At 53.8% G+C, this 19,955-nt stretch overlaps 4 protein-coding genes across 4 annotated transcripts; 2 read left to right on the top strand and 2 right to left on the bottom strand.

Moving 5' to 3' along the window:
• Positions 1-2,394: 2,394 nt before the first annotated feature.
• On the top strand, positions 2,395-5,147 carry BDP81DRAFT_80496 (Up-regulated during septation-domain-containing protein). Its single transcript, XM_060596306.1, has 4 exons — positions 2,395-2,611; positions 2,703-3,009; positions 3,060-3,934; positions 3,988-5,147. Exons 1-4 carry the CDS (start codon positions 2,516-2,518, stop codon positions 4,834-4,836), a joined length of 2,127 nt encoding a protein of 708 aa, XP_060450319.1. The 5' UTR covers positions 2,395-2,515; the 3' UTR covers positions 4,837-5,147.
• Positions 5,148-10,304: 5,157 nt separating this feature from the next.
• Positions 10,305-15,594, top strand: BDP81DRAFT_445151 (kinesin motor domain-containing protein; the record flags this gene model as incomplete). The annotated part of the gene is made up of 2 exons (XM_060591915.1): positions 10,305-10,368; positions 10,463-15,594. 2 exons carry the CDS (start codon positions 10,305-10,307, stop codon positions 15,592-15,594), a joined length of 5,196 nt encoding a protein of 1,731 aa, XP_060450318.1.
• Positions 15,595-16,653: 1,059 nt separating this feature from the next.
• BDP81DRAFT_389415 (cytochrome b5) lies at positions 16,654-17,064 on the bottom strand (the record flags this gene model as incomplete). The annotated part of the gene is made up of 2 exons (XM_060587250.1): positions 16,654-16,811; positions 16,971-17,064. The coding sequence occupies 2 exons, from the start codon at positions 17,062-17,064 to the stop codon at positions 16,654-16,656; spliced, it is 252 nt and encodes an 83-aa protein (XP_060450317.1).
• A 566-nt stretch (positions 17,065-17,630) lies between these two features.
• On the bottom strand, positions 17,631-19,463 carry BDP81DRAFT_415341 (peptidase family M48). The gene is made up of 2 exons (XM_060589448.1): positions 18,267-19,463; positions 17,631-18,171 (listed from the first exon to the last, which is right to left on the bottom strand). The coding sequence occupies exons 1-2, from the start codon at positions 19,311-19,313 to the stop codon at positions 18,028-18,030; spliced, it is 1,191 nt and encodes a 396-aa protein (XP_060450316.1). The 5' UTR covers positions 19,314-19,463; the 3' UTR covers positions 17,631-18,027.
• Between the last annotated feature and the right edge of the window lie 492 nt (positions 19,464-19,955).

Below are 19,955 nucleotides of genomic sequence, written 5' to 3'. Positions count from 1 at the left end.
TGTGGCGACGCTACCTTGCCTGTGGTCCTGTGCTGCAAAGTCCCTGGCAATCCGCAAGCCGCAATCCGCAGGAGAAACTTGAGGTTGAGGCGAGGTGAACAACTCCGGGCGAGAGTGTATAGCTGGTGCTGTTGGTGTAGCAGAGAACCCTTTTCTTACCACCCGGCCGGTCTACTCCTACTACTACAATATCAAGAAAAGGTTATCAGACCGGTGATATGAACTAGCATGACGGGCATCGGTTACTCGGAGAGGGACATTGAAGAGGGGAAGGATGCCATGTGCGCCAGTGCGTCGTTGCAAACGCCGTCGAGGAAGGGTACAGAGTACGTACCGCGCTTACCTTTTGCTGGAGCATCCCGGACGAATAAGGTGCAGCTGGAGTGGATGCTGCAAGTCGAAAGTGGGGCGACGGAAACCTTTGCAGTCAAGGGCTCGTGGCAGGCACGGTACGTATCTTTGCGTTCCTTCCCCTGCACATACCCTGGTCTCCGGGATCCCGTCACTGCCCGTCCAGGTTAACGTTCTCCCAGGCACCGGAATCTCCAGATTTTCCTGAGTAGGACCCCCCAGCCCGAGAAGTGGAGTCCCTGCCTCTCTTAGTCAGGTACGTACTCGCAGGTCTCTCTCTCGTTCTTTCTCTTTTTCGCCGGTGTTCTGAACATTTAGCAACCACGCACCCACGCAGCCAATGGACCGCCCCTGCCTCTTGACACCCCGAGCTAATATTAGGTGGGCGTGGGTGTGGCTTTCTGGTTGTGCGGCGTGCTCAAGCCGTTTCAACTTGTCCCCCGTCCTAATGTCCTTCCTTCCCTCCCACTTTCACCCATGCAACCTGGAAGCTGCAGAAAACAGATGCAGATGTTGCAGAGCAGACGCAACAGACTGCGGATAGATGCACACTCTGCACATCTTTTCCTCCTCTGCACATCTGTACCTTATTCGCACTTCGACCACTCGACCATCCTCCATTCATAACCGTACTCCGTACGCACTAATCACTTTTGTACACCCTCCCACACGCTAATACAACACACTCGCACACTCATGACACTCGAGCTTTATGAAGACAGTCCTTCTCGTGGCTCTCAGTCTCCCACGCACAACACAAATTACACTTTAGGTTCCTGCTAGCGTGACGTCCCTCTTCCACTGTTCCACACCCACTCTTCATTCTTCTCCTCTTGTTCGTCTCCGTCTTGGGCTTGTGGCCATCCACTTCGTCTACAGCGTGGCCCTTGTCCATTTCTGGTTCTTCACCCCTACTGCCCTATTCCTAATCTTGCTTCTTGTCCGGCAGTCGGACATAGCTTTCCTCGTGTTTCGCCCAGTTCGTTGGACTCTGACTGGGTCTCAAGATGCAATTTCGGTCCTAACCTGCTCTGGAGAAGCTCCAAGGAAGCACGTTGGAAGCAAAACTCAACCACTCGTCGTCTCTTCGACTTCGAGGTGCTTGCATCTGCATCACGGACGGACACTCCTCGACACCTCGCCGCCGCCATGTCCTCTCCTGTCTGTTTCCTACAGTACGGATACACATAGTACCTTACCCGTCGTCCCCGTTGCGGCTTGCCTCCCTTGCCCCCCCCCCCCCCCCCCCCCCCTGGCCTGCAGCAGACAACCTCCAGCTGCAGACTACAGTGGCAGCTGCAGCAGTGCAGACATGAAAACTCCACGTTCCCGGCTAGTGTAGACACCACTCGCACTGCCCAAGGTCGCTGCTTCGCATGGGACATCCCCGTTGCCCGACACATGCACTCTCATAGTCTATCTGGTCCTATCCGTACGGAGTACGGTATTCTTACAACATTTCCTTCCTTTGATACAGAGTAGAGTATCCGTACCGTCTTCTTCTCCATGTTCTTATTTCTTCCTCCTCTCATATCTAGGCTTTGCAACCTACGTATCCTACGTTGATACGATCCTTACATCCTTCCAGCGTAACTTTTTTTGCTAGTCTCAGTATACCCAAAGGTTTGTCTTCTTCCTCTGATGCTCACTATTATCCGTACTCGACTCAGCTCCGTCACTTTTCTGTTTTCCATGTCCTCCCCCCCTGTTCGCCCCAAGTCGTGCCGTCCCCCCCCCCCCCCCCCCCCCCCACACCCCCTGGTCTCTCTTCTCTCTCTGGAGTCTGTCTTTCCCACATCTGCATTCCCCCTTGCCATACTGGCCCAAGGCCCAGGGCCCATAGCCTCCCGGTCGAGAAAGAGTCAAGGCTCCCTGTCAGAAGACAGACCGACCTGCATATTGAAGCAACCGAAGGGGGCCCCCATTGTCAAGTTCAAGTCGAGCTTTTTCCCCCCTCTTCTCCAGTCGGGTTCCTCTCCACTGCATAAGACATATATAGCCTCACTGCTCGACTTCTTCGTCCAAGGCGCCATTGTTTTACTATAGCGTGGGACCTATAGCTTCCCTGTCCTTGGCTATAGCTGTGCCAGATCTACTCCTGACCTGTACCAGCTGTCATCTATCCCTCACCCTCAGAACCCTGTCTCCTTTCTCTCAAGTCTCAATGGCTCATATCGCAAGCTGTATGCTCGATGAAGGCGATTCTGCCAACCCGCCGTATATAGCGAAGCCGCCCTCCCCACTACCCCCAATGGACTCGGTATGGACATCGCTCTTTTATTCCAACTACCTACACGTCCTCTCTACCTATGAGTTATTCTTTAGCTGACCAAGTCTTGGGATTCTCTCAGACATCACAAGGTCCACCATCATCATCAACAAATCACAAGCCCTTTGTGTGGAGGATGCACCATCCGGATACCCGCAAGTATCAGCTCTTCCCAAAGGATCGCCAGCAACGGCCACCGAATAAGAGCCTCGACCCCGAGCAAGCCTTCGCCCTCGCCATGGGACAGAACGACAAGACCGAGAAGCCCTGCAGCAGCAGTGGCTCACTTCGGCTGCGCATCAAGGAACACAATCTCATCAGACGGCGCAAAGTGAGCATTCCTGAACTGGGCCCCATGACAACGGTCCAAGAGGTTCCCATGGATTCACGTAAGTACTTGCCTCCCAGCTTCAAGCAACACAAAACTGATAAGATATAGCTACTATTCCGGGACGCCCACCGCTTCACGAGAGATCTATTAGCGCACCAGGACATCACATTAAGCAGCACAAGTCGAACGGATCCGTCTCATCGATAGCCGCAGCCGACGCCGATAGATCTGGTTGCACCACTCCTGCCCGCTCACCGGACCGACACCAACGATCCACCTCTGAGAGCCAGACTCCCCGCCAACCCGCCTCGCCGAAGCAACTGGCGCCTCTCGTCATTCCCACTCACATCGGCAACGTACCGCGTCTTGCCAGACAAATCTCCCACAACCGCATGCGATCCGGCAGCACTGGTCAAGACTCTTCTCAGTACTCCGCCCGCGCCGACGATTCGCCTAGGTCACTTGCTCGAACTCCGTATACGCCTTTGACCGCCTCTACAGCCCTCACGACTCCCTTATCCGCCTGCCCAACTTTTATGTCCGCCACAACTCCCGTGTCTGCTCCCATGGAGGAACGTGGCTCGACGAAGCCTTGGGAGATGAACTACAGCCAAGACGCATCCACTCCCGTCCAGCTCAAGAGCGATAACTTTGCGTCACCTAGTACCGATGGCACTCAAAGGCCGTTTGTTCACAGCCACAGAAGGGGCCAGTCCGAGTCAGGCAGCATTATGGACCGTGGGCGGCCGAGGAAGCGAAGTGAATCACGAACTAACAACGGTCTTCTCCCCAAGCGAAGCTGCTCAACAAGGAACAAGAGCGCTGAACGCCGGGCGTTTGAAGAGCTTCCTACTGGATGGCGAGCCGGCGAGGCACCCAGCCAGATTGAGCAAGACGAACTGGCAGCTCTGCAAAAGCAGGCTTTCGGACAGGCTTCACGATTTGAGGTGCTGAGGAAGGAGGATGTGGAGCTCCTTTCAAGGGTAAGGGTCATTCTTTGCATCATTTTGAGAGTAGAAACTAACACCTTATTCAGGAACTCCGTCAGCTCGATGAGCGCACCGAATATCTCCGCCGTACCTACAACTCTCTGCGAGCTGGTCGGCGCAATCTGCACTCTCGTATCTGCCAATACCTCCGTTCTCCTCGTACGGCTAGGTTCAGCACAGACTCGATGCTTAAGCAAGAGGAAGCTCTCGCTGAGCTCGATACGTCAATCGACGACTGGGTGAACAAGCTGGAACAGGCTGAGAACCGTCGCACACGGGTACGCCAAAAGCTTCTGGAACACGTCGCTGCTGCAGCTACCCTCCCCACTCCCGCCGCGACGGCCGCGAGCGAGTCATTGCAACTCGCCATGGGCATCCGCCCGCCTCCACCAGTGGGTGTTGGAAACATCTCCACTCCTCCTCGAAGCCCCACCAAGAACTCCTTCTCTTCGCACGCTGCCAGCAGCTCCCCTTCACCACAACGGGTCGTTGCCCAGGTCCCCAGCACCATCGTTGAGCAACCCGTGATCGAGGAGTGCCCCGTTGCCTCTGTCGATAAGCACGTCTCTTCCTTCAGTCATCGTCGCACCGGCATGGAAAGCATCCGCATCTACGCCGACAGCGACGTGTACGCTCTTCTGGCCGATGTGGAGAATGAAATCACCAAGATGAGCGCCGCGGCAAACCAGACTGAGGCCACTGCGGCCTTGTCGGATGACGAGCAGAAGGAGATCCATCGGGCACGTAGCCATGAGGCTCTCAGTGGGCTCGCAAATGAGAAGCCCACCGATGCCAAGGACACCATCCCGTCTCCTCGCGCGCCTTCCCCTCCAGCCAAGGATAGCCCGGCAGACGGCGAAGCCATCTTCCTCACTAGTGCCGTCTTCCGAGGCTAAGAGCCAGCCCAGCCTCAGCTCTAACCCCATCTCTGTTGTCCGATACGGCAGCAGCAACTATACTACATCCCATTTCATCTCAATTTTTGTTCTGTTTCGAAACCGTTATTCATTTAACGCTTACGCTCCCTACGTCTCAAACGACTTCACGGCTGACCCATTACCTTCCTTTCCCGAGAAGCGCTTTTTCTCTTTGCTACATTATCATTACCAACTTGATACCCGTCCGCGACGCTCCTTTTCTTCTGTTCTATTAGTAGTTTGTTTCATCTTATTGGCCGGCGCCACATTACCACCTTCCCTTCATCACATTATCGTTTCCCTATAGCAGAGTCATATATGTATGCATGGTCATCTACTGGGTGTTGGCGGCGCTATCCTTTTCTTGTAGGAAAATGTCTTGGTCCCGGTGTGGACAGACAGCCATTTCTTTTTATGTTACAATACCGGTTCTGTGCAACCTTGTAAGCTAGATCATCATGGTCAGTGGCCGCAGTGTGCCATCTGAACCGCAAAGTCCCTTCCTACGGGAAGAAGCGACAATCAAAAGACACAAATTTCCTCCAAATACCCACTGTCATCAATTCTGCAATACATCGAATGTGATTCCGTGACGAGCCTCATGAGTAAATCACTCCAACAGGGTTTCCAGCTCCCCTGTCCTCAAATATCTTACTTTTTCTTTTTCCGTTCGAAATGGTGTTCTTCAACAAAGCTGAAGCTCCTCCAGTGTATCCACATGGGGCTCTCCAGGGACCCTCCAAAAGCAAAGTTTCCTAACTTTGGCACACTAAACCTTATGACTTACATGATGAGGCGCACCTTATCTTGACTGGCTTCCACCGACGACACTTCAGGCGGGTCAAGAAGGTAATTAGGGAAACGGAACGTTCACCGGAAAGTAGAGTTTGGAGCACCACCAATTACGCAGGACTGACGTCGCTTCCGATGACGGATGATGGAGTCACTATCGGGCAATTTACTGTGTATCTGTCCGTATAGAGTTTGGGCGTTGCGTCCGTTTGGCTACCGTTTTGCAGACTATGCGTATGTGGGCGGTGTGCTATGTGTGTCGCGACGCTGTGCCCTTGGGGCATCGAATGCTACAGCGTCGGGGGAGGGATATATACTTGAAATACAGCGTGACAGCCAAGTGTGCGACTGTATCCGTACAATCCGTATATATAGAGCCCCCCCCCAGAAATGACGATGATCGCAGCAAAGGTAGAGTTGTAGCACGCCCAACGGTGATCTGCGGGTTTGGTGGGGCGGGTGCGACTTTGTCATGAGTCGTCTTCCGGCGCCGCGATACGGGTTGAGTCTGGCGAACCCAGAGCCATGAGGACGTTGAAGGTTCAGAGCGCGACGGGAACGGGATGGTGCGCGCCCACGCGTGTAACCATTTTCCTTAGGTCTGGCACGTTGGGGGTTGATGATTGGCGTAGTTGAGCAGCCACTGGTTGTGGAGAGGAACCCCTCCCACCTCAGCCTAGATAGATATCTGGCACCAGGGCGTGAAAGAGAGTTAGGTTGCGGGCTGCCCGCTACGATTGGCCAAGCAGCGGGTATATCAGCTAGGTTTTCGGTTCATGTTTATCTCGTCATTCATGTTGCGATGCTGCGCTGCTGGGGGGCACTGTGGTAGTGCGCCCCAGTGCCTCTTCAGGTTTAATTAAGTCTTGTCTGTAAGAGCAACCTTGCGGCTACTACGGTGGTGCTCTGCCGATCCTCAAGCAGGCACCTGCAAAAGGATTGTGACTGGATAAGGTGCTGTTTTCCGACCGCTGTATGGATACGAACCCTTTGAAAGGGGCGGCTTGGTTGAATTGTCTGAAGTTGCGGCTAGCTTCAGTTACGTTCTGGACGGCCATCCTCTTGTCTTCACCTAACATGATATGACGGCACAGAACGTCATCGCTGCAACGTGTGGTGATACAAAAGCCTCCGTTCACACACAATCCGGGGGTGGCGATTCGAAATGCGCCGCGTGCAAAACGGGCGAGACGGCGAGCCCGCAGCCCGCTTCGGGGAGGCGCACGCGCCGTTTGAGAACCGTTACTTTGTCAGTGCCAGTAGTCGAATAAAACGGCAAGGTATCTTGAGTTGGCCCCCGTTCGGTGGCTTGCACCCGGGATTTTCTTCGCGAGAAAGGAAAAAGAAAAGAACGTGAGTGACGGCGTCGCGCCCGGATCCGGCACGGATGAACCGGAGGCATTTGATGTCTGCCAGCGACCTTGGAGGCTGGAGGGGGGAAACTTCGGAACACACCCATGTCGATTCGCTAGTGACAGGCTGACAGGCTGAAGAAATGTTCTAGTCAGGGGGCAAGCGTCTTACTAAAGTCACGACGATCGCCGTTCGGCTCTAGTTCGTTGCCCGTGGTGAGGGAAGAAACTTGCCTAGAGCCTAGAGGAAAGCCGCGAAACGCTAGCGTTGGAAGCCACCAACGTCCTCTTTTCTTCTTTTTCGCGTTCCTCGTTTGCCGCAATTCTCGTCAAGGTGGGCGCGCATGCGAACCGGGTCGCGTTCTGGCAGACTGAAGGCGGAGCTGTGCAGCGTGTGGCTGACTTGGCCTTCCCAGGATCCCAATCCGCTTCCAAGGGACTATGTTCTAAGCAGCTGTGAGTCACAGAAAGATGGCCGGAGTATCCGCCACCCGCGCGAGGTGGCAGAGATGATGGGGAGCTGTTGCGGCCAAGGCAGGGTTGCGATTTTTGATTGTGGCTTTCCATGGTGAGGTTCTTCGGTGTTAGTGTTACGGATAGTGTTGGCCAAGTTGGCGGGCATGTGGGGGGGAAGCAGAACTTCGACAAGCTTGTTCTGGAACACTGGGGCCGTTTCTTGATGAACCGGGCCTTGAGTCGCCCGGGTCCGAGTTGATGAAGCGCAGCGCGCCTGTCTGTGACTCTGTGTGTTTGTGGCTCCGTCACCTCCCGGACGTTCCATCCGGTGCGCCGGCTCGAGTTGAGGAAGGGATCTCGAGCTTCTGAGACGGGGCGACACGAGGGAAGAAGGGGTTCTAGAAGGGGTTTTTGGTACAAGGTTAGTGGGGAAGGGGCTGTTTGCAGTCTTTTGTGCATTCGCGTAGATATATCTCGTTCCAGATGGGTGGAGGATGATGACAAAATTCTCCTCCTTCAGAGCCACCCAAGGCTGACACTTCGTTGGTTGTTTTGCAGATCCATAGTGGTTTGGGCCCTTGGCTCTTTGGGGGCTGGCTGTCGGGTGAGGGATCAAGGCAGGGCCTTATTGCCCGCGCCTTCGTATACCGGGGGATGTCGCCGAATATGCAGGTTCAAGCATCGGATGGGGGGCTGCAAAAGACTTGTCTCGAAGGTTATTTTCGGAGTTTTGTTTCGACACCCGGGGAAAGGGGATGTGCTCCATCTCGGGGGCTCGTTAGTTGTCGCAGATATAAAGGGTCTCCCTTCGCAGGGTAAGCTCCCCCGACCTGCCTAACTTGGGAATAACGTCGCATACCAGTAGCTCATACTAGTTCATCAACTTGTGCTGATTTGTGCATGGTGTACGGAGTAGGTAATGGGTCAGTTTCAATGGGAGCGTGTTGGTCGAAATAGTCCAATATGCCGTTGATGATCAAGAGTGGCGTGCCAAGGTGCTACGTCATGTAGGACGCCACTTCAGCTGTGTTCGCTCTGTTCGATGAAATGAAACTAGAAACGAAGAGGCCATCAAGAGATGAAGACTCGATTGATTATCCCGATATTGGGTGACTATCCGCTTCCCTTGTGGCGAGTAGAGCCCGGTTCGGCTCGCAGCGATGGTGATTAAACCGACGACGCGGCTTCGTTCTTGCAAAATCGTAGATTATACGAAATACCAATGCGGTTGGCGTGATGTGTGAACTGAATTGCAGAGATCCAGTAAAAGTGTATGTATGCGGCCGCGAATGTTCTCTTGGTAGACACCCAATTCGATGTTGGATCTTGTAAGTTGATTGGATGAACACTTGTTCGCATTTTGCTTTGGTCGAGTGACACTTGGGACGACAGGCTACGGTTGAGTGACATATGCTGGCGTGTAAAAGCGGTTAAGGCGATCTTAAGATCATCAAGACGACCCCGCATATAAGATGTGCGATCCTGCCGATACCCGCCCGCTATTCTTCGCGTTAAAGAATTCTAGTTCGTAATCAACACGATTCTGCTGTGTGCAACCGCGTTCTGTTTGTTGACTTGACAGGGATTGGCCGGGTGATGGTACCGCAGAATGGGATGAACTTGTGCCAGGCGAAAGACGGTACGGATGCAGGTACGCAGATGCTGGGAGCTGAATATGACAGCATGTGAGTGTTCAAGGCAGCCAAACGGAGTGGCTGGTCAGATCGACGCGAGAATGGCTCCGCCGCAGCAACACATTACTGGCGCCAATGAGAAGACATGCTAAGACGAGATCCGTATGCAGATGTTGAGAAATTGCCCGAGGCACTTGCGTTCTTGAGTTCATCGATTGTTTCAGCGGCTGAGCGTTGCTGTAACTTTAAACACTTGTCAAAGTAGACATGAAAGGCGGGGGGGGGGGATGTGGATCTAGGTATGGGCGCGTAAGAGTGAGTACCTACTGCAATATCCTGCGATTGAGAAGTATGAATAAGGCAGCGGAAGATGGATGCGCAAACAACATGTTGAAGAATGATGTTGGCTTTCTTTCGAATTAATACCAGGTATTAATGTCTGGTAGGAGGAGGTTAAGGAACGCGTGCCGGGGCCATGGATCACAGGGCTTAGTCATCTGCGACTGGCGCACCTCACCAAACCAAACACTGAAAGGTGGCACTGCGCCACGGGTGGTGGTTGTCAGTGGTCACCCCGCTGAGCGGATTGGCACGTGAAGTGACCCTGACCAAAGCTAATTTCCGGCCCAATCACTTCCCTGCAGAGGACCGTCATGCGGTGCGCGACCGCGTCCTTTCCGAAATTTGTTGACATCGAAGTACTCCGTACCCTTCATTTCGCATCCTGCTCAACGACAGATCCCCTTTCTGTGCTACGCGATCACGACCCTACCACGCCGAAACGATTCTGAATTTGTGCGAAAGTACGCTCCAGCGACGACCGGAAGACTGCTGTCCGTCATCGGACGCAACGGCATTGTTTGCGGGGCCTGTAGCTGTAGCTGCGTCATTCCAACAGCCCGGCTTGGAAGTACTGGGCCATCGAAATCGAAAGAATCCCGATTGACGATCCCCCGGTTTCGCCCACCGAGACCGTCCGCCCCCTTCGACGCTCGGATGATGATCTAGTGGCAGTTCACAAGAGTGCTGTCAACACCGAGAGCAGTCCATACGTTGACGACGTGAGCCTTACCGCCGTTTGGTCGGAAAGGGTGGCCGACGTTTGTTTGGACGATATCAACAAGTAGGCTGTGGCTGACAGCCTGCCATCCGTACAACTGGCAACCTCTGCCTTGAATTCGGGCGGCAGGGTGCCCCCAAACCAGTCGCAAAGATGCCTCCCGCGGGTGGTGGAAACATTAAGGTGGTGGTGAGAGTGAGACCATTCAACAGCAGAGGTACGGCTCAAAAGTGGTGATATCCTCCACGTCCCCCTCGATGGGGCGCGTAGAGGGAAATCTGCGGTTGTCCGTAATGCTAATCGCTACACAGAGATCGACCGTGGCTCAAAATGTATCATCGAGATGAAAGACAACCAGACCGTCCTCGCCCCACCGTCCGATGCTCACGCGAAGAACGCAAAGGATGCCGGCCAGAAAGTGTTCGCCTTCGACAGATCATACTGGTCCTTTGATCGCAAGGACAACCACTACGCCGGCCAGGACAATCTGTTTGACGACCTTGGTCAGCCCCTTCTCGAGAACGCCTTTGGCGGTTATAACAACTGTATCTTCGCCTATGGCCAAACTGGCTCAGGAAAGTCGTATTCAATGATGGGATATGGCAAGGAAGTTGGTATCATCCCAATGATTTGCCAAGATATGTTTAAGAGGATCTCAGCCCTGCAGGAGGACAAGCACCTGCGGTGTACGGTCGAAGTCTCATACCTCGAAATTTACAACGAACGAGTACGAGATCTATTGAACCCGGCAACGAAAGGAAACCTCAAGGTCCGAGAGCACCCGTCGACCGGTCCGTATGTCGAAGACTTGGCGAAGCTGGTCGTTGGCAGCTTCCAGGAGATTGAACACCTGATGGACGAGGGAAACAAGGCCAGAACTGTCGCCGCAACAAACATGAACGAGACGTCAAGTCGAAGTCACGCGGTTTTCACCTTGATGCTCACTCAGAAAAGATTCGATCCTGACACAAGGATGGAAATGGAGAAGGTCGCCAAAATTAGTCTGGTTGATTTGGCTGGTTCAGAAAGAGCCACATCAACTGGTGCTACGGGTGCTCGACTAAAGGAAGGTGCAGAGATCAACAGATCACTGTCTTCCTTGGGCCGAGTTATCTCAGCCTTGGCGGATATTTCCGTGGGGAAAAAGAAGAAGGGCCCCGGTGGACAAGTCCCGTATCGAGACAGTGTTCTCACATGGCTGCTCAAAGACTCATTAGGTGGAAACAGTATGACAGCTATGATTGCAGCCATCAGTCCAGCAGACATCAACTATGACGAAACTCTCAGTACACTGCGATACGCCGATTCCGCCAAGAGAATCAAGAACCACGCCGTCGTCAACGAAGATGCCAACGCCCGTATGATTAGAGAACTCAAGGAGGAGCTTGCCCTGCTGAGAGGCCAACTAGGAGGAGGAGGCGGTGGAGCAGGCGCGGCAGGAGGAGCTGCCGGTGGTACTATCACGTCAGAAGAGGTCTACCCGGAAGGCACTCCTCTGGAACAGCAATTCGTGTCGATCACATCTGGTGACGGCGCCGTGAAGAAAGTTTCAAAAGCCGAGATTGCAGAGCAGCTAAATCAGAGTGAAAAGCTGTTGACAGATCTCAATCAGACTTGGGAGCAAAAGTTGCAAAAGACGGAGGAGATCCACAAGGAACGAGAGGCCGCGCTCGAAGAACTCGGTATCAGCATCGAAAAGGGCTTCATCGGACTTTCCACACCAAAGAAGATGCCCCATTTGGTCAATCTTTCAGACGATCCGCTACTTGCCGAGTGTCTTGTGTACAACCTCAAGCCAGGGTTGACCACGGTTGGAAATATGGACACCAATGCTGACAACCAAGCAAACATTCGTCTTAACGGAACTCGCATCATGCATGACCATTGCGCTTTCGAAAACCTACCCGACGGTACTGTGATGGTCATTCCGAAAGAGGGCGCGTCTGTCATGGTCAACGGCAAACGGATCGAGGAGCCTAAACAGCTGCACTCCGGTTATCGTGTCATTTTGGGTGACTTCCATATTTTCCGCTTCAATCACCCTATGGAGGCCCAGAAGGAAAGAGCAGACAAGAACCTGTTGCGTCAGTCTGTGACAGCCAGCCAGTTGCAGAACTTCGAAAAAAGTATGCCGACGCCGGCAGTCAGCCCGCGACCAGGACACGAACGAAACTGGAGTAAAGCTGGTTCAGATTTTGGCGACAGTCGGCCTGACTCTCCGATACCGTTTCGTGCTGGACGTGACAATGACTTCATGTTCGCAAGACGAGAAGCAGCAGAAGCTATACTGGGCCCGAATCAAAATCTGGCTAGTCTCACTGACGAGGAGCTCAATGCCCTATTCGAAGGGATTCAAAGGGCGCGTGCTGAGCGTGTCAATGTCCGTGATGGGGATGATGACACGGAGTCTGTCACCTCATATCCGATTCGAGAAAAGTACATGTCAACTGGCACAATTGACAACTTCTCTCTCGATACCGCCCTCACTATGCCTTCAACCCCGAAGCAGGGTGAAGTAGACGACAAGTTGAGGGAAGTGCGAGAAGAGATGCAATCCCAGCTTGACCGACAGAAAGAGGAGTACCAAGACCAGCTTAAGACAGCTGAAGCGGCCAACGTTGAAGTGGAGGAGATCAAGAAGGAAAAGGTCAGGATGGAAGAGACCTTGCAGTCACTCAAGGAGGATATGCAACAACAGCTGGAAGTTCAACGTCGCCAATTCGAAGAGAAGCTCGAGAAAATGGACCCCTTGAAGAGGCCAAAGGCGAACCCCAAGCTCTCCGATGAAGAAATCGAGACTGCGAAGCAAGTCGTCAAGCTGTGGCGGACTAGACGCTACGTGCGAATGGCTGAAGCAGTGTTGCAGCACGCCTCAACTTTGAAGGAAGCGCAGATCATGAGCAACGAGCTTGATGAGGGTGTGGTCTTCCAATTCACCGTCGTGGACCTCGGCCATTCCCTCTGCTCTACCTACGACATGGTTTTGAATGGGTTGACTGGCGAAGGAGACGATATCCCCCTCGAAGAAACACAAAAACCATGCATCGGCGTGCGTGTCGTCGACTACAAGAATTGCGTTGTGCATCTTTGGAGTCTGGAGAAGCTGCACGACCGGGTCAGGCAAATGCGACAAATGCACCAATATCTTGACCAACCAGAGTATGCTCAGCATCTGAGTCTTGACAACCCGTTCATCGAGACTTGCATGCCGCAGTATACGCTTGTAGGAGAGGTCGACGTTCCACTGAAGGCTGTCTTTGAAAGCAGGGTTCAAGACTTCGCCCTGGATATTCTCTCCCCACATACATCCCATGCCATTGGCATGATCAAGCTTTCACTGGAGCCATCGCACGCCAGAGCACCCTCCAACACGCTGAAATTCAATGTTGTGATGCACGACATGGTCGGGTTTGCCGAAAGAGAGGGTACGGAGGTTCACGCTCAATTATTCATCCCTGGTGTCTCGGAGGAAGACGGCATCACCACCACGCAGTGGGTCAAGGATTTTGACGAAGGACCCATACGCTTTGAGAGCGTGCATAGCATGAGCGTTCCTCTTTTCAGTCCGCCAACCGTCACCCTCAGAGCAGCCATTTTCGCCAAAGTTTCAGCAATGCACCTGGACAAATTGCTGAGCTGGGACGACATGCGTGATGCTGTACCATTGTCCAGAGGCAAAGGCAAAGGAGCGCGCATCGCCGAGTCACAATTTTTCACTGAAGAGAAGCACGACGTATTGTCAAGGATACAGATTCTCGAATTGAACGAGGAGGGAGAGTACGCACCCGTTGAAGTAGCACAAACGAGTGAGATGGACGGTGGTACTTTCCAACTTCACCAAGGGCTCCAACGCCGCATTGCCATCAACATCACGCACAGTTCTGGAGATGCTCTGCCCTGGGACGACGCGATGAACTTGAGGGTGGGTAAGGTTCAGCTTCTCGATCAGTCAGGAAAGTCGCCAGACATGACCTCAACGTCACCTACCATCACCCTCAAGCTTGCCAACAAGCCAGCCTTCCGTGATAATGCCAACGGTACTCGAAGCATCACGCTGACCGGCCAATGGGATTCGAGCTTGCACAACTCCCTGCTCCTGGATAGAGTCACCGCGGATAAGTACCGTGTTCAGATGACGGTAGCTTGGGAGATCAGCTCCAGCAAGTTCGCGGAGCCGATGAAGTTCGCAATGCATGTCTGCTGCCAGATCATGTCAAGATCATGGATACGGCAGACGTCAATGTTCTCCTCGCTGTGGCAAAGCGTCCGTTTCGTTCATGCAACAAGCGCCATATTTACGCTGTCGATGCGACCAGCTCCTATCAAGAGAATAGGCGACTTATGGCGGATGAGCAGCCAGCATGACTATGTTAAGGGAGAAGAGCAGCTCACAACCTGGACCCCTCGTGGAGTCTCCTTAGTCAGCGACTTCATTCTTTCTCGTAAGAAGAGGAAGCGGATTGCGGAAATCGGAGCAGTGCAGACCCTCCTCAAGAAGATTGGTCTGCCAGAGCCAAAGTTGAAGGCAGCGGAAGAGGAGACACCAGAAGAAGACCTGCCGCCCCAACCCACGTATCAAAACGACGATGACGATCTGTTGAATGACACACCGGAAAGCTCGCAGGTGCCAGAGGACGACGAACTTCTCAACGGAGACGGGCAAGAAACGCCGCAACCAGAGGAGGAGACTGCGGCAGTGCAAGCATCTCAAGAACCAGAGATGCCCGAGCGAGAGAAGCAGATCCTTGAGAAATGCATCAAGCTCTGGAAAAAGTACCCTGATCCGCTGCTGCAGATTCTCAGCCCAACAAACACTGATCCGCCGACGGACGGCTCTGCACCGGAGGCTTCCGCTCCGCCGAGCCTGATCCCAACAATTATTCGAGTTCCGAAGAACCCCAAGGTGCTCAAGGGTGGCTACCTGTTGATTCCTAACAGCAGCTCCACGAGATGGGTCAAAAGATTTGTGGAACTGCGACGGCCATACCTGCACATCCATTCTGTCACTGATGGGGATGAAGTGGCCATCGTCAGCCTGCGAAACTCACGCGTCGACAGCCAGCCTGGCGTTATCGGGCTCTTATCTGGTGACGACGATGACACGGGCTCACAGACCAACGGCAGCGTAGAAGAATTCCGTCCGAGCCATCGACGAACTGCTTCTGGACGTGTCATCTCAACCATTTGGACAGGCACCGGAACAGGAGGCGCAGCCAATGGACCTGGTGGTGGCTTGCAGAGGCTGAGTGAGCGACTGCAAGCTGGTGTTTTTGCGATTTACGGCACGGACAACACTTGGCTGTTCGCTGCACGTAGCGAGCGAGACAAGATGGACTGGATCTTCCGCATCGACCAGAGCTACTTCTCGAGCAGCGACAGCGCCAACGGCAGCAGATCGGGCACCCCCGATCGATATGATGATTCTCTCATCGGCGGGTACTGATCAGGGGACCAGCCACGAGCATCAACGAACCTCTTTTTTCCTATCTTTCCAGTCTAGAAAGACGAAACCCCAATTTGAAACGACGGCATCGCATGAGCATTTGGGCTCATGCTCATTTCAACCACATTTTCTCTTTGTTCCGTTTGTATAACGCACGACACGAATTGCAGTATACCCTCTATGGCTTGGAAAATAGGAGCGCGGAGGGGAGAGAGAGCAGGAGGGAGAGCTGAGACGGAAGACGGCCGATAATTGTCTTTTGGTTTGGGAGAGGTTGGCTATAGACCAGGTGGGGACGGACGCACAGGAAAAGAAGACTGCGATCCAACGAATGATACAAAAATCTAGACACAGACAGAGAGCTGCCCTTGGGAAAAAGAAGGGGAGTGCAAAATGGGGCCAGCCTGGGGCAATGTGCGCTCGCTCTTCTTGGCTCCCACGCTTGGAGTCCTCCTGGCTTGTGATTAGGCGAAAGAGGGCTTTGCACGATAATATTCTCCAGCCATGCTGCTTGGCGATTGCATATAGTTTTACGAAGATATATCTAATGATTAAACGGTTCGAGAACAAGATCAGGGAGTTTGTGGGAAGATTCTTGGAATGTGGGAAATAAACGTCTATTCTGGCGCGCGCACCTGGCTTCAAAGCCGTTTTAGATGTCTACGTCTACCGTCTTTCGCCAATGCGTCGCGGCATAGCCATTGAGACTCTCCTTCACGCCGTTCATACGTTCTCATGCCGTCCCGTAGGTTGCGGGAAATCAAGGGTGTCGTCATTCATCGTGAGGTCGGATCGCATTGCCCTCCAGAACCAAAAATGGTGTCTGGGACGCCCCAGGACGCAGAGGTTCCGCGGTCCTCATCCCGACAATTTTGACTCTCCCCGAACCAGTTGAACCCACAACCTGACAAATGCCCCAAGGTAAATCAGGAAGAGCCGTTGGTTTCCAAAAGATAAGTCCCCATGGCGCCACGAAAGAAGATTTAAAAACAAATAGATGCTGAAAGTACAAAGAAACCAGTTACAATAAACAGACCCGAAAGTGAACAAGGAGAGATTTTACAACTTTGCGCTCTCGGCGACTGTGCCAATCTTGAGCTTGCCGCCGTACTTTTCGAGCACCTTTTCGTTGTGGTACTTCCAAAACACCTTTGTCGCGTTCTTGCCGGCGAAGCGCTTGAGGATCTTTTCACCGCCGGGGTGCTCTGATTGGAAGGCTAAGGTAGGGGGGGTGTCAGCATCACGGTTGGGATGAGGAAGAGAAGGGCTGGTTTGGTGATGAGAGTAAAGTGAGAGAGGCAAAGTGAGAGGAGTATTGACGTAGAACCGAACAGAATGGAGCAATGGTGAGGAAGGGGGGTGAGTGACTGCCGTACCTGTGATGTCGTAGACGCCGTTCTCGACAATGAGCCACATGTCCTTGTCAGTCTTGTGCTGGGCGACCTCTTGGGTGGTGAACGTCTTGGACATTTTGGCGGTGTTTTGAAAGGGTTGAGAAGGTCGGGTGTTGTTTTCCGTGAGGGGTTCGGTAGAGTGCGTTATTGTAAGCCGAAGGTTACTGGTAGTATTATAGTTGTTGGATGTGAGTTGTTTGGTGAGATTCGTGGTCAGGTTGATGGGAGGAAGTTGAGGTTCGAGAAGGAAACGATGGAAACGGGAGAGGCAACGGGGGGTTGGGCTGGCGTTTATTCGGTGTCGTCGCAGCGGTAATGCACTGCACTCACCGGTCCGGGAGTCCAGGTAGGTAACGTGCGGTGCTGGGTGCGCGTGGTTGTGGTCGTCTCACTTTCGAGTCAAACTTACCTCGGCTCATCTAGGCGCGAACGGGGCGACGTCATTCGATTCGTCCGCTGCTGATTGGGGGTGGTCGAACTCCGCCGGCACTAAGGAGGGGGGGGGAGCACGGGAGTAAAAACCTGGAGACTGGAGTAGCAAAATGCGGGAGCAAATCACGAGACTCGCATTTCTCATCGGCACAGCTGTGAAAGATCCGAGGCTCCGCTGGACCTTGTACCACCCTTGGATACCTAGCAATGCTACGGAGTAGTAATGCTGGACTTTTGGGTGTGTGTGTTTTGTTCTAGGCTTAATCTAATTACGAAGTACGGATACTTCCCGTTTGTCAAGGATGTCCGGGGTAATGCTGGGGTTGACCAGGCACGTGGGATTCAAACACCCTCCTCAATCGTCAAAGTAGAGAACATGGTACGGGGATCTTCTTCCTCTTTATACATGCACGCATCTACGAGCATGATGAGCGGCGTTGTTAGTACAGTGTTTAGGGGAGTTCTCGGAAAAGAGAAGCGAGTATAGTTAAGCAAATCCAAGGGAGCATCATAAACTTGGCCCATCCCGTCCAAACCCCAACGCTAAAAACACCTAGCTAGCTAGCTACGTAAGCGTGCTCACATGTCCATGGCAGGGGAACCTATTCTAAAATTCTACAATCATGCTGCCTCGATCCAGCGCCCGTCTAAACATGTTGGCGAAGCCGGCGGTTCCCTTGCAGTCGCTTGCCTCGAACTTGTCAATGGCTTTGGGCATCCACTTCTGGTAATCCTCGATTCGATGCTCGTTCTAATGTTGAGCTGTTAGTAATGGCCAACATGGAGACGGAAAGCTTGCGGCCCAAAAGAAAAGTAGAGGTCGAGATAAAGGGGGATAAAACATACCGACGGATGCGTGCTCAAAAACTCTGGAATCTCCTCTACATGCGCCTGCTTCGTTGCCACGTCCATGCGCTTCCAAAACGCCATTGCCTCGCGCGGGTCGTAACACGCCTCCGCCATGAGCATCAGCCCAATATAGTCCGCTTCGCTCTCCTGCATCCTCCCCATCGGCCGCGTGAACATGAGGTCCATGACCCCGCGGCCCAGCCACTGCGTGAGGACAATGGCCCCCGGGTAAATGCCAGTCAAGATCATGATGCTGTAGAGGAGGATATTGGGCCCGATTGCCTGCGTCCAGCGCTCGCCGTTGTGCTGCGCGAGGTTATGCGCAATCTCGTGGCCCAGCACCGCGGCCAACCCGTCCTCGGTGCGCGTCAGGCGCAGGATGCCGCTGTACACAAAGACCTTGCCGCCGGGGAGCACGAACGCGTTGAGGGTGCTCGGGTCGTCAATCACCCTCACCTCCCACTCCTGGTCCTCGAGCCCGGACACGGGGATCAGCCGGCGCATGACGCGCTGGACCATCCGCACGCGCGGGTCCCACGAGGGGAGGAACCGGCCGCCCTGGGACTCGACCTCGTAGATGACGCGTTTTTCCTGTTGGCTCGACATGCTCTCGACCTGGGCCTCGGAGTAGCAGTTGAAGCGCTTGCGGCCCGAGACGGGGACGGTCTGGATGTTGAAGTATACAAAGGCGATGCCCGCGAGGACGGCGAGGACGGCTGTGCCGGCAAAGGTGCGGGACCTGAAGAAGCGCCCGATGTCGCCGACCGTCATGAGCGGTCGGGCGGTCCGGAGGTTGTGTTCTCTGAGGACTTCGCGATGAGCGGGGTTGTTGGGGTCGTAGCCGTCGTGCCCCCTCCCCCAGATCGGGCGCCGGATCGTCTGGGAGAAGAGTCGGGGGTATTGGTTTTGTGACGGGAAGCTGCTTCGTATTATCGGGAATGGAGGGATTCGGACTCGTCGTCGTGTGGGGAGAGAAAGGCCGGCGATGTGACGGGGCGCGGCGCGGAAGGCCGGCGGCCGCAGGACGGCGCGGAGGGGGAGCATGGCTGCGGGCGCAAGGGCTCGCGCCGGAAGAGCGGGCTAGACCGGAGGCTGGTAGTTCTGTCGCTGTATCGGCGCAAGTGCCTTGATGTAGTTTTGAGGGCGAACACGGCTGCAGCGAGCGGGTTTCGAGCGTGAGATTGTGCGATGTCGAGAGCTTCGTTGATGCTGTCATCATCTCGGACTTCTGGGAAAGAGCTTATGACGGCGATGACGGCGATAACGATAAGAGGTGTGGCGTTGGAAATCCACACCAGCCACAGCGGGCTCAATTCTTCAGCGTCCCCGCCAGGTTAGGGTATGTCGTCAACAAGGATTACAATCCCGTCAACTTTGGACTTTTGGATTTGTAAGTTGTAAGCATCCAACTGTCTCGCAAAGTCTTGACAAGTCTGAGCATTATGTGTAACTATATCCGTTTTTCAGCCCATCATCGACACCATGAAACTTCTGCAGATGCCATCCTCTGTTAACACCCCGTCTCAAGCTAGAGTCCTTACTGGGGCATGACGACTTGTGAATTATCATTGGCTTGGTTTTGTGATTGACGCAGTACACATGGTTGGCTGCTTCTTATCCTACGGGTAGTTATCGTGAGGATTGCTCTAATTGCTGACCTGCTAGAATGGGCCCTTCATCCGCTTC

The sequence above is a fragment of the Colletotrichum phormii genome, assembly GCF_030913505.1.
Source record: "Colletotrichum phormii strain CBS 102054 chromosome Unknown BDP81scaffold_2, whole genome shotgun sequence".
Lineage (NCBI taxonomy): Eukaryota > Fungi > Ascomycota > Sordariomycetes > Glomerellales > Glomerellaceae > Colletotrichum > Colletotrichum phormii.
Note: the sequence above shows the minus strand (reverse complement) of the source record. Positions and strands in the feature narration are given on the sequence as shown.

What these genes read in the sequence shown, in the direction of transcription:
- BDP81DRAFT_80496 (XM_060596306.1), top strand. Translation starts at nt 2,516, where the DNA reads ATGGCTCATATCGCAAGCTGTATGCTCGATGAAGGCGATTCTGCCAAC. An exon ending in CACTACCCCCAATGGACTCG is followed by an intron (nt 2,612 to 2,702) that starts GTATGGACATCG and finishes GGATTCTCTCAG; the next exon opens with ACATCACAAGGTCCACCATC. An exon ending in AGAGGTTCCCATGGATTCAC is followed by an intron (nt 3,010 to 3,059) that starts GTAAGTACTTGC and finishes GATAAGATATAG; the next exon opens with CTACTATTCCGGGACGCCCA.
- BDP81DRAFT_415341 (XM_060589448.1), bottom strand. Translation starts at nt 19,313, where the DNA reads ATGCTCCCCCTCCGCGCCGTCCTGCGGCCGCCGGCCTTCCGCGCCGCG. An exon ending in TTTTGAGCACGCATCCGTCG is followed by an intron (nt 18,172 to 18,266) that starts GTATGTTTTATC and finishes GCTCAACATTAG; the next exon opens with AACGAGCATCGAATCGAGGA.